The 12,840-nt window shown below is 45.4% G+C and overlaps 2 protein-coding genes across 2 annotated transcripts in view; one reads left to right on the top strand and one right to left on the bottom strand.

The window, feature by feature from the left end:
* Nucleotides 1-6,090, bottom strand: part of ADAM9 (ADAM metallopeptidase domain 9) — a 47,897-nt gene extending 41,807 nt beyond the window's left edge. Inside the window, exon 1 of the mRNA XM_074981790.1 lies at nucleotides 5,917-6,090. Within this exon, the coding sequence (XP_074837891.1) occupies nucleotides 5,917-6,025 (109 nt within the window). The 5' untranslated portion in view covers nucleotides 6,026-6,090. The remainder of the gene's footprint in view (nucleotides 1-5,916) is intronic.
* A 3,500-nt stretch (nucleotides 6,091-9,590) lies between these two features.
* On the top strand, nucleotides 9,591-12,827 carry TM2D2 (TM2 domain containing 2). Its single transcript, XM_074981635.1, has 4 exons — nucleotides 9,591-9,877; nucleotides 10,510-10,597; nucleotides 11,416-11,531; nucleotides 11,893-12,827. The coding sequence occupies exons 1-4, from the start codon at nucleotides 9,657-9,659 to the stop codon at nucleotides 12,104-12,106; spliced, it is 639 nt and encodes a 212-aa protein (XP_074837736.1). The 5' UTR covers nucleotides 9,591-9,656; the 3' UTR covers nucleotides 12,107-12,827.
* The last annotated feature ends 13 nt before the right edge of the window (nucleotides 12,828-12,840 follow it).

Below are 12,840 nucleotides of genomic sequence, written 5' to 3'. Positions count from 1 at the left end.
GCATACACTACCCTCTCCTAAAGGGAGAGAAGACTAGACTGACACTAGTAGATTTTGCTCAGCCCTTCCCATTGTTATTGTGAACTTTATTACACAGAAGACATTTGCTAAATTCTGAAATAACTGGCTCTGCCTAAGACAAAGTATTCTATGCATTTCCAATTCACCATACTGAGACTTCTGGGAGAAAAGTGGAAGCACACGTAAAAACAAAGAGTGTTGTTCACATAGGCATTGGACCTTTACCTCCAAACCAGGCATTAGCTCATTTACCATAAACTTTAATGGCTCAGATCCACCATAACTTAAACACAACTACTCAGAAAATATCAGTTAGCAGTAATGAGTTCTAATGTATCCATGGTTATTAAAACACATTTATAAAAAGATACTTATTACTGTGGTATCTGGATGTAATAAGTATATGGACATTTAATTAAATCATATTTAGTAACAGAAAAGGTGAACCACACCAATTCGTTTTATGCTCATGTAGAATAATCTGCTCTATCAACCACATTAAAGCTTGGGGTGGGAGAAAAGAAAGGGAAGAGACATGGGCTGACTTCTATGGGCTTAGAATACAAAGAGTGTGCTTCACTGCAGAACAAAGCTTCCAGCTTTCACAAATTTGGGGAAATGAAGAAGTGTTTCACCCTGTTTTACAGGTACCACTTGGGCTCACTTTTTTGTTTTGTTTAGAGATTAATACAAATCGCCATGTCCTCGAATGCAAATGCCAAGTGGCACAGGAGAGCCGTATGCTATCTAGACCACAGACAACAAACGCGGAAAGTTTACCCAGTGTTGCTGAGGATCCAGTGTCTTTGATAACATACTGCACTTCAGACAATGTGCAATCAAGCTATAGAAATGAACACTGCATGCAGGACCACAGTATGTGTGAAACAAGTCTATCTCCAAAGATCTGCCCATTTCACTCAGCTTCCTACAGCCACTCCAATCCCAGAAGCTCACCCTTCACAGGCTAGATTAGACCCAGCGCTTATGTCTATCTTCAAAGTGCTTTACAAACTTCAGTGAAGTTCTGCCCGTGACAGAAAGAGATTCCTCAGTGTCCCCTGACCTCATATTTTACTTTCTTAAATCCTAGATAAGTAATTTTGGGTGTCTTCCCTGACTCTAAAGTTTATTATTCCTTGCAGTATTTCCTTACCTACTCATGCTTCCCCCTTCAGAGTCATTACTAGGATCCACTGTTATCTCACTCCGACTGAAATCCCGATCCAACCATGCCTGCTTCCAGCCCTTTTAAATTCCTATGCTAATGTCCATAAAACACCCAAAGAATACGCTGTTTTCCATTTGCCACTTTCACTGGCTTCCAAGACATCTCAGAATCCATTTTCAAACATTTTCTTCCTTTTTTTCAAAATGCACCAAGTACCTGCTCTATGTCTGACCTCTTAGCTAGTTAATCACCTAATTTTAGACTCTTGTTTTCCTCTACCCTATCAGACTAGCATCACTAAAACAAATTAGTATGGTGGCTACTTTTGGTTACCAAAACAAACCAGAGTTTAAACAAGATGAACCACAAGTGAAGGTATCCCCCAAGCTATTTAATGTTAACCACATAACTCAAGATCGTATATAGCTTAGATAAAGCCTGCAGTTGTTTTTTGCAGAAAATTACCATAATTTTCACAGTTCCTTTTTTATGAAAAATCAACACAGAGAGAACCAATTTTAGCTATTTTGAAATTTTTGCTTCCTCCTTTTACTACACCACAGGGAAGAACAACCTCCTACCCCTTGACTTTTCTGCTGAGTTCTGTCCTTGTGTGCTTCTAAGATGCAGAAAGCTAAGGCAGTTCAACACTCATGAGAATTCTCAGAATGGAAGATAATTACCGCTAGGAAAATTCAGAGCACAAATGCTGAAATGAGCTTTGAAAATAATTTTTAATTGATAAGAATGCATAGTTAGGGAGTCATAATTGGTATTAGACTAAATATCAGGGAAAAAAACCCTGAAAGCCAGAAAGGCTAGTAAGCACAAGGCACAGTTCCTCTCCCATGCAACCTTAGATCATTTTAATATCATACAATGCTTGAACTTTCAAGGGGTACAGCTAGGGAAAATAATGTCTAACATACATAACTAATGGCATTTACTATTAACCATTTTGTGACAATGGTTTTCTCAGTCATTAACTATCATTTAACAAGTGACGCTCCAACTTCCATCTGTTTATGGGGATGTTTTCAAAACAGTTACATTCCAGGCTGAAGAAACCACTCATGATGACCAGCTATAATATGTATTTCCTTACTTTCTATTTCCCCTGAAATCTTCAATGATTTTTTCCTCTTATTTATAATGAGTCCAAGATACCAGAAAGCAATCATCATCTTTGGTTGACATCTAGCTGATGACTACTTGTACTGAACTCTTAGAGGATTATTAGTGTTCACACAAACCTTTGAGAGAAACACTTCTGTTGCCAACAGTATTTTCCAAAATGGCAGGCCAGAACTGAGAGTCATTAGCCCCATGAGATGATCGGACCATTCTAACTTCAGAAAAAAAATATCCAGAACCCAAAAAAACTCCACATCATTTAAGCCTGTACCTGGTGGCTCTTTCACTGATGCTGCCCAGTCTGTTCAAAACTCCACCTGTGGAGCCAATACCCCTGCATCTCTATTAGAGCTTAAATTCCCATAGGCTATTTCCTGGACCTGCCCTCTCAAGACCCCACCATGCTTTAAAAACTGCAGAGGGGGCTGAAAAATATAAAATATTTACTGATGTTCCACTCTAGACAGCTCCAGGTGAATTTAATTCCTGATCTCTACCATTAAAATCTCCCTCTCCAAACTCCTTTCCTCATTTTAGCATCCTTCTGTTCTGCCACTGGCTGAATTCTGGGAGGGGGGAAGCCTACACTTTTAGGGCTTTAAGTTTGAATTACCTTGTCTTTTTACCTCTCTGCCAGCTCTCAGCCCTCTTACCCAGATGGGGGTCATGCCCACCCCAACATGTTGTTGCTATTCTGCAGGTACGTTAAACCAACCTCCTGCAATAGGATTCTGTCTACTTCACACAGCTTACAACCTACATTAAAGATACAGCAAGTTAGGTAATAGGCACAGGAGGAATGAGACAGGGAAGGGTAAAGATAACAGCAACGCAATGACGTGACTCACAGATACCCACCAAACAGGTCTCCTTCTGTCCAAACTAAAAATCTTGGCTTCTCTCTCTGATGTCTCCTCATGGATGTGCACCTCTCAGCAGAGGATGGCTAAAACAGAGCACCTAATCTTCCTCAACAAGCCCTCCCTACCACCTCTTTGTTTAACTGTGGGCACTGGCAACACATCACTCAGGCCCATCACCTAGCTATCACCTTTTGGCTCAGACCTCTCTGCACGTCCTCCAGGCAATAGATAAATCTGGCCAGTGTTTTCGCGTGTGTAAGATATGGCCTTTCTAATCGATCCATGCAACTCATCATCTCATCCTTCAATTACTGCAACATCCTTATCTCTGGTCTTGACAAATGCAGTCTTGTCCCAGCCACATCCATGCAGCACATTGCTGCAAAAATCATTCTTGTGGCCCATTGCTTTCATGTCACCAATCTCTTTGCCTCACTCTGCAGTGCTGCCTTCACATATGCTACTTCTATCTTCATTTTCAAGGCCAACCTGCATCTGACCCACCATCTCTCATTCGCAACTGAGACGTAAAACTCATCTCCAGTCATCTTGGTGTTCAGCCTTGTTAAATTTTCACACATGCACCTTTGTACTTTCTCCCATACTGCCCCTCACACCTGAACATGGTGTCCAAAAACATCTACAAAAACAATCTATTATCTTCCTGGGAACGCCTTTGCTGCAATGCCTACAAAAACATGACAACAGTTAGGCTGCCAGTATGTTGAGACCCCTGCCTGTCATGCTGACCTACACTGCCTTACTGTTTCCTGTACTCCCCCATCTGTCATATCCATCTGCTGCATCTTGTCTTGTTTCTACAGTACCTAATACAATGGGATCCTAGTTTATGATTAGGGTCCTTGAGTGCTATGATAACACACATCATTATTTAAAATACAATTTCTCAGCATACAGCACAAATGTCATAGCTTCAGATAAAACCCCTCAATAAACAGGCACTGAACCTCTAGCTAAGAAGCCCTCCATTGATCATAAACTGAGGAGTCCACAAGAAAGGGCAGGACAAGGTAATATCCTTCCACTACAGCAGTGGCTCTTAACCTGGAGTGCACACACCTCCCAGGGGGGTGCGTGATGCTCTTTCTAGAGGTGTGAGACATGCCAGATTTTTTTAGAAGATAAATCATCAAAAACACAAATTAACCACAGGCCCATAAGTACAAATACTTTGTTTCATCAAACCTATGCATGAATTCATTTAGCCACTAACCGTTAGTGGGTCGGTTACAGTTTACTTCCATGCCAAAACTCCACAACATGTCTGAGTAGTACTTGCGTATTTTTGCATGCCTACTGTATTATTATTTGTGGTGAGTAATAAAATAAAAGTATTTTACATGTATTTAATAAGCATTTAAAAGTGTACAGGCCCCCCATCTCCATTTTTTATAAGTGGTGCGAGAACATAATTGATTTTTGATAAGGGGTGCAGGAACGTGTTTTGAAAACCAAAGGAGTGCAGGCTGCAGTAAAGGTTAAGAACTACTGCACTACAGGAAGCCAATACATGAGGAACTTTAGACATTTCAGCACATTCACAACATGTGAAAAAGCCTTAAAGGCACACACTAAACATGGGAGGCCAGAGAACAGAACAAGCAGCCCAGAAGTGCTTAAAGACTAGCAAATTTATTCATTAGGCAATGAGCTTTTGTGGGTAACGACCACTTCTTTAGATGCCCATGAAAGCTCCTTACCAAATAAATAAATTTGTTAGTCTTTAAGATGCTACAGAACTGCTTGATTTTTGTGAAGCTACTAACACAGTTACCCCTCTGAGAAAACAGACCATCAGCTCCCTATGCAAGAAGGGTAGAAGCACAAAAGAAATTTGCAAAACCACCCCATCCTGGTGTTTTTACAAGTCCACAGCACACCCCTCCCCTCTCTCAAAGAGTTTGGGTTGAGTGTGTATAAGTCTGTATAAGACAGCTGCCCACACATCCCACTTCTTCTTTTGCCCCACGTGATCCTGGAGAGCTGAAACTGGAAATGTGAAGGATCTTTTCTCTATCAGCCTTTAACGACACCCCTTTCCCTGTATGGAATACATAGCCGAGGACATGCCTTATGTAAATGAGATTTTTGATAACTCGTTCACGTTCATTTCTACAAAGGCCACTTTTAACACAGAAAACCAAAAGGCAAACTTAAAATCATGACTCAGAGCTAGATCTTCTTGTTAAGAATATCCCAAAGGACTCTCCTGTGTCCTGGGGTGCCCATTTTTACCCGGAGAGCTCTCGGAGCTTGGGGCCCTGCTACCCAGAGTTCACCCCATGCCAAAGGCTGCAAGGCATTCCCAGAATGCAGGACCTCTACAACAGGCTAGAAGCCCTGAAAAGAAAAGTTAGGGGGCTGCTGCCCCCCAGCCCTGTTCCTTACCTGGGTTAGGGGCTGTATACGGGGACCGCCAGATTCGGGACCCCTGTGTGCTAGCAGCCCCAAAGGGGGGCAGCTCCTGCCCCAGTGCTGCCTCTGAGCCAGGCTGGGGGGCTGTGTGCCCCCGGATTCAGGACCCTGTGTACGGGGAGCCCCATGGAAATGGGGGGCTGCTGTCCCCAGCACTGCCCTGACACAGGCTGGGGGGCTGCGTGAGAGAACCCCCGGATTTGGGACCCTGCGTGCGGGGAGCCCCGGCGATCCGGGGGGGATCACCCCTCCAGCGCGGGTCCTGCCCGGCGCCCCCGGAGCCGCACTCACCTGGCCGGGCCGCCGGCAGGCCGGGCCCCGCGAGCAGCAGGAGGCAGAGGCAGAGGCAGCTCCCCGTGGCCCGGGCCCAGGCCATCCGTGTCCCCGTCCCCGTCCCCATCCCCGGCTCGGGCTCGAGCTGCTGCGGGCCTGGGGCAGCGGCCGCTCTGCTTCGTATGGAGCCTGCGCGGTGCGGCCGCTCAGCCAGGGCCAGGGCCGGCCCGGCGCCAGCCGCCTCCTCCCCCGGGCCAGGGGTGGAGCTGGGGCACCGGGGCGGAGATTAGGGGGCCGAGCACAAGAACTGGGGTGGGACCACCGTCAGTACAGGGATCCTGGCACGAGGAGCTGGGACACAGGCACCCCAGGGGGGGCAGAAAGCCGCGGGGGGGGGGGAGAGGCGCATACACAAGGGGCAGGGGACCCCGAAGTAGGGATCCGGGGGCCCAAGCATGAGGAGAGGGGAGAGGATGGTTATGCCCGGTACTTTCAGAAACAAAAATCACCAATCAGCCTACTAGTTATGATCAATTTATAGACCACTGGAATTTGGACAGCTGAAATCCACAGAAGAGAAACCCAAAGAAAAATAATTAACCCAAGTGCTCAGGGTCATGACATCTTACACAAAATTTAATCTAAATGCCGGGCTCACCTATGGAAAACAGGTCAAACAACACCTGGAGTGCTCATGGCAGGTAGTACTGACTCCTCAGGGAATGAGTCTTCTTGTTGCTCAGACTTTGGTATTGTAATGAAACAAAAAAATCAAGGGAGAAGAGAAAAACGTTGAAGATGAAGCCTGAGGGAGAAAAGAGTAAATGTGAGACTAGGATGAGTTATATTTCAGAGTCCTGAGACTTAAGTACAGTATAAGTTGTCTGATGTCCTTGAGTAAACAAGGGCTAGAGTCAGAACCTGGAAATATCTCAAGGAAGTGAAGAGATGAAGAAAAATGTATGTTAATAAAAGTGCAGCGTGCACATTGGACATATCATTTCCACCCCCTCCACAGGCAATCAAGCACATAATAATATGGAACCAAAGAACATGACATGGATAGTGATTCATCTACACAGGCACTTTTTATTGCACCCTACATCAGAAGCTATGTCTTGTAACATTGGTGCTTTTGCTAGCTTTCCTGAACCTTGCAGAAGCATGGACTAACGTGTTAATGTTAAACATCTCATTATGTTTTTTCCCCAAAGTGTTTAATATATCGATTCATTCATGGGATATTATGTGACACCTTTGACAGCAAAACATACTCGCAGTCTGCTTTGACTATGGCAAGTAAGATCCTGTTTATTGATCATAGGGCAAGAGATGCCAGCCTCCAAATCTAAGTAAGGTGTTTTCCTGCGCTGTCCATCACTCACAGGAGACAGGAAACTGACCAGCGGTGCTGTGCTGGTGAGTTTCCCATCTCCCCCAGGTTATGGGAAATTTGACTCTGTTGACTCTGGGTGCCTCACAACCTGTAACTGTGATTTTACAAGTATTTAGAGCAAGCCTGTGGGGGTGGAAAGATATTTGTATTTCAAATCCCCATCACTCTGTAAAGTGGGGGAATTCTCCTGTATATTGTTAAAAATATTTTCTAAAATGAAATGTTTGGACTTTGCTTTCCTTGGAAGGCCAGAAATGAGTTAAAAGTCCAAAAGAGGTGGGCACTAGCAAGAACATTAAGGCTACGCCTACACGAGCCCCAAACTTCGAAATGGCCACGCAAATGGCCATTTCGAAGTTTACTAATGAAGCGCTGAAATGCATATTCAGCGCTTCATTAGCATGCGGGAGGCCGCAGCACTTCGAAATTGACGCGTCTCGCCACCACGCGTCTCGTCCAGACGGGGCTCCTTTTTGAAAGGACCCCGCCTACTTCGAAGTCCCCTTGAGCTCATGGGAATGAGCTCATGGGAATAAGTGGACTTCGAAGTAGGCGGGGTCCTTTCGAAAAGGAGCCCCATCTGGACGAGACGCGCGGCAGCAAGCCGCGTCAATTTCGAAGTGCCGCAGCCGCCCGCATGCTAATGAAGCGCTGAATATGCATTTCAGCGCTTCATTAGTAAACTTTGAAATGGCCATTTGCGTGGCCATTTCGAAGTTTGGGGCTCGTATAGACATGGCCTAAGGCATGTAGAAAGCCTATGACAGAAGATCAGACAGCAGCATATAGTCACAAACACTGACCCTGATGCTGCAGTCATTGATAAAGCAACACAGTAGAAGGGTGAGATTTGCCTGTGCACATTCATTAATTATATAGAGTGATCCTAGGTTTTAACTTTTCTCATATGATTAGGTCTTACGATGGCATCACTAAGGTAGATGTGTAGACAGACATAGTAACAGAGTTTGTTGCTGAGAGTGGTTCCTGGGCTTGTGTTTCTGTTTCATGGTTGGTGATGAGTAAATGTTTCAGGTTGGGGGGCTGTTTGTAGGTGAGGATTGGCTTTTTGCTGATGTGTTGGAGAGGTTTTACGAGTGGGGGCTGTAGGTAATGGCCAGTGGTGTTCTGCTGTTTTCTTTGTTGGGTCCGCCCAGAAGAAGGTGACTTCTGGGCAGTGTTCCCTGTAAACTGAGCACTTAGGCAGCCAACCAAGAGAGTCAGGTGCCACGCAAACGATTAGCAGAGTGCCCACATCCAGCAGCAGGTGTTTGCACCAGTGGTGCACATCTGCACATCTTGGTGCACATAACCTTTATTTCACCCATTGATGGAAAAAAGAGAAGAAACACTGCTTCTGGGTGCCTGTCTGGGTCTGAGTACTGTAATTTTAAGAATGCTTAACAGAGATCCCTAAAGCGTTTGTGTGTGTCTGAGTGATTGGCACAAATGCAGTTGGATCTTAGGGCTTGTCTGTAGACAGTGGATGTTGTGATGTGTTCTAGATGAAAACTCCCGAAGCTCAAGTTAGTGACACTGCCCTGAGTATCCATATGCTCCCACAGTCTGCTACCACTTTTATGGCTGAGTTAGAACAACACTGCTTCAGTTCCCATCCCCAAATGACTGACTCTTCTTGGACTACGCTGATGACATCATCATCTACCGACCCATGGAAAGGAGGCCGTGAAGGAATTCCACTGGGATTCCAACCTCACCATTAAGTTCAGCCCAGACCACTCCACACAACAAACCTACTTCCTGGATACAACAGTGCAAAGAAGAGATGGTCACATAAACATCACCCTATACCGGAAACCTGCTGACCGGTATATTTACCTGTCTGCTTCCAGCTTTCATTCAAACACAAAAATGAACAAACAGATTGACAGAGCCAAGCACAACCCTGAAGTCACCTACTACAGAACAGCAAGACCCAGTCTGGGAACAGCCCAGCAGGGTCCTAGGACCCAGGCTCTATCCCCACTCTTCTGACTCAAGCCAGGCTGCTTTGTGTGCTCATGGAAGAAGGGTAGGGCTGACCCCAGCATTATGTTTGTGGCCCTACCTCGCCCCCCTTCACCCATTGGCCACCAGACCCCAGAAAGGAACCAATCCTTTAATTGAGTGATGTAGTACCGCCCCCTCCGCCAGCCAACCCAGCTTTTTGATTACCTGTCGCTGATTGGCCAGTATTGTGTGGCTCTATTGGCGCAATGGGCTACTTGTCCCGCCTCCTCGGAAACACGCCGCACTCCCATTGGCCAGGAGGTGACAGATTGAGCTCGCTCCGGGGCGGCCTACCCGGGCTGGTGCTTCCGAGCAGCGTAGGCCGGCTGGGGGCGCCGGCGAGGCGGGCGCGATGGCGCCGGGGGTCGGGTGGCCGGTGAGTTACGTGCTGCTGTGCGGGCAAGCGGCGCTGCTGTTGGGGAACCTGCTTCTGCTGCAGGGCGTGTCCCGGAGCCACCAGCACAACGCAACGGCGGAGAGCGGGGAGGCCGAGCCCGATCCGCCCGCGGGCAGCCCGACCCCCGCCTGCGACTACGGGGACCCGCAGGCGCCGCTCGTGCTCTGCACCTACCTGTGAGCGATGTGGGGAGCGGGCCATGGGGGGCTGGGTGCGGACAGTGTCGGGAGCGTGGGATATGGGGGGCTGGAGGAGGGGCAGTGTGGTGTGCAGGGTATGGGGGGCTGGTCGAGGGGCAGTGTGGAGAGCAAGGTATTGTGGGGCTGGGGGAGTCTGGAAGACTAATCGGGAGTGGGGCAGAGAAGGCTGAAGGTATGAAGGGCTGAGGGAGTCCAGTGGGTAAGGGGAGGAAGGAGATGGGGTTTTGGGGAGCAAAGGGGTGCTAAGGTAGGGAGCTGTGTCACAGGGGAATGGGCAGTGTGAGGCACTAGTGCTGAGAGCAAGTTTACACAGGGCTAAGAGACATCTGCAGAGCAGTCAGCAGAAGGTGGCGTTCACAAGAGAAGGACAAAGTGGGATGTATGTAGGGAAGATGGGTTACAAGCTAGGACAGATGGGGTAATAACAGGACATGGGGGACAAGGATGGGTAACCAGATTGTCAATGGTATGTGAAGGGGAAGATGACCCGAGTCAGGATGTCATGGGAACCTCAGTGAGATATTTTTCTTAATGAGTTAATGTTGTCTATCTCCCCTCCCCCCATTTAACTGTGTGAAGGTAATGGGTTTTTATCATTTACATTACAGGCCTGAGGAGTTCATTGAATGTGAGGATCCAGTAGACCATGCTGGAAATATTACTGCACAGAAAGAATTGGGTTACGGTTGTGTTAAGGTGGGTTGGAAAAAGATTATTTTGTAACTTATCAAATGGTATTCGTGTATGGTGTGCTCTTCGCTGTCCATTGATCCATTACAAACGTCTCATGAGAAGCAGAGGGTAATTTGTAATAATTGCATGCCAAGCATGCTCTTCTACTATATGGAAAAGAATACTTCCTCTGAGAGCTTCCTGCGGTAGCTCTGAAACCAGGGCATTTTGGGGATGTGCTTCTCCCTCACCCATAGAAATTTCTACATTACAGCAGTTCCCCTTTCCTGGCTGTAACAATATTCAGGAAGTGAAAGAAAAAGGTTTCCAAGGTGCTCGCTCTTCCTGACAATGGGCCTCTTAGGCAAGGGCCCCATTTTTCTATCTCATGAACAGTTTTGTGAGGATGAAAACTATTCTTTCTCATCCCTCCACAGGAATCTGCTCTGCCCCTTATGGGTGGAAGCTACAGTATTGAAATACTGGATGTTTTTTCACTTAGCTGATGTACACAGTGATATATTGTGGACTGTTGGTCACTAGAGCATGTTTAAATCTTTGCTTAACCATTCAGTGACATGATAGTTTGTGGGGAGACATGCAGCGTGTATGTCAATGAAACTTGCAGGTCATACTAAACTTGGGGGTTACAAACATAGTGACTGAAAAGGCTTGTAGGCATCTACTGTACCAACATTAAGTATTAAACACTAAGTAGTGAAGAGCTACCACCCCTTTTCTTTGTGATAAGAAAATATCCTTTGAACTAGCCCTTTTCCTTCCTCTCACCCCTTCCCCAAATAAATAATTTCTCAGTTGTGTGATTTGTTCTCCTCTGGCAGTTTGGTGGCCAAGCTTATAGCGACGTAGACCACACTCCAGTGCAGTGCAAAGCACTAGATGGTATAGAGTGTGCAGACCCACGGACTTTTCTACGAGGGAATAAACCATGTATAAAGTAAGATTTATTTCCTCCAGAAATATATTAAACATTTTGGGAGATTTTGTTGGTAGCTAAGACATCACTGTAACTTGCTGCTCCAAATACTTGCTGGGTTGTTGTCACATATCGTTTCTTTTCTTTGCTTAATGGATTGCTACCTGCCTGCAGTGGGAATAATTTGTATTTTATGGGATTGCATTGTTCATTTGCTCATTTTCATGGGGTTATAACGTGTAAATGCCCCAAATTCATTATAGAGAGCTATACTGTAAAAATTGAGGTGGTTGATACAGCAAACACGTTGATGAAAGGTGTCTTAGCTCCCTTCCTCAAATAAAACTGTTTGAGATTTTAATTTATTCATTTTTTATTGTAGGTACACTGGCCACTATTTTATAACCACGTTACTGTACTCCTTCTTCCTGGGTTGCTTTGGAGTGGATCGATTCTGTCTGGGCCATACAGGGACAGCGGTGGGAAAACTACTAACTCTTGGAGGACTTGGGATCTGGTGGTTTGTTGACCTTATTCTACTTATCACTGGAGGACTAATGCCTAGTGATGGCAGCAACTGGTGCACAACTTACTGAAGAGAACATATTGTATTTAAGAACTGATACCGGGAAAAGTTTAAAGTGGTATCTGTCCCTGTATAACTGGAGCATTTGTTCTGTAGACTCAGAAGAGGCTGTCTTTCTGCATTTTTTTAAATTTTGTGTTCAGGATTTGCAAAGTGAGTTTAGCTGCAAAACAATGCCATGACTAACTTCTGTGTACGTACCCCAGATTTAATTTACAAAGAAAACTACTCATGTTATATTCTTCCTGTTAAAATGCCTTTTTTTTTCCTCCACAACAACAGATTTGCCACTGCAGTTAAATATTGTACCTTTCCATGCCCACTTCCATAACAATCATTGATCTTTAACGTGTGCAAATTCTATTTTTAGTCTAAAGAGTAACTGTTCTCATTACAGTAACTTTTTAAGAGGTTAACTAATTTTGATAGTATTTCAAGTTTAGACAACAGGAGCAATTTTGTCCAAATTCTGGGCTACAGTCAGTATTATTGGCTAGATTTTAATGGTTTTAAATATGGAAAGGGATAAAAAATTGGATACTTCAATAGTTAAGTTCAGAAGTGTTCTGAAGTAAAATACAGTGGCAAAAACCATCAGTTTGATTTCTCTACATTTAAATGTCTAAATACTGCCTTCCAGGCTACCTGTGAAGGATTTCCCCCACACTGTTGTAGGAAAAAACCTGTATACACGATAAATTTTGTCTTAGCTACATAGTGCAGGTCTGACTTCGTTTAATGAAA

This window comes from Carettochelys insculpta, chromosome 31, assembly GCF_033958435.1.
Source record: "Carettochelys insculpta isolate YL-2023 chromosome 31, ASM3395843v1, whole genome shotgun sequence".
NCBI classification, from domain to species: Eukaryota; Metazoa; Chordata; order Testudines; family Carettochelyidae; genus Carettochelys; species Carettochelys insculpta.
The sequence above is the reverse complement of the archived record's forward strand: the minus strand, read 5'-3'. Positions and strand labels throughout refer to the sequence as shown.

Excerpts from the sequence above, each read along its gene's own strand:
- TM2D2 (XM_074981635.1), top strand. The coding sequence starts at position 9,657 with ATGGCGCCGGGGGTCGGGTGGCCGGTGAGTTACGTGCTGCTGTGCGGG. Across the intron at positions 9,878-10,509 it reads CTCGTGCTCTGCACCTACCT|GCCTGAGGAGTTCATTGAAT; the intron begins GTGAGCGATGTG and ends TTTACATTACAG. Across the intron at positions 10,598-11,415 it reads TGGGTTACGGTTGTGTTAAG|TTTGGTGGCCAAGCTTATAG; the intron begins GTGGGTTGGAAA and ends CTCCTCTGGCAG.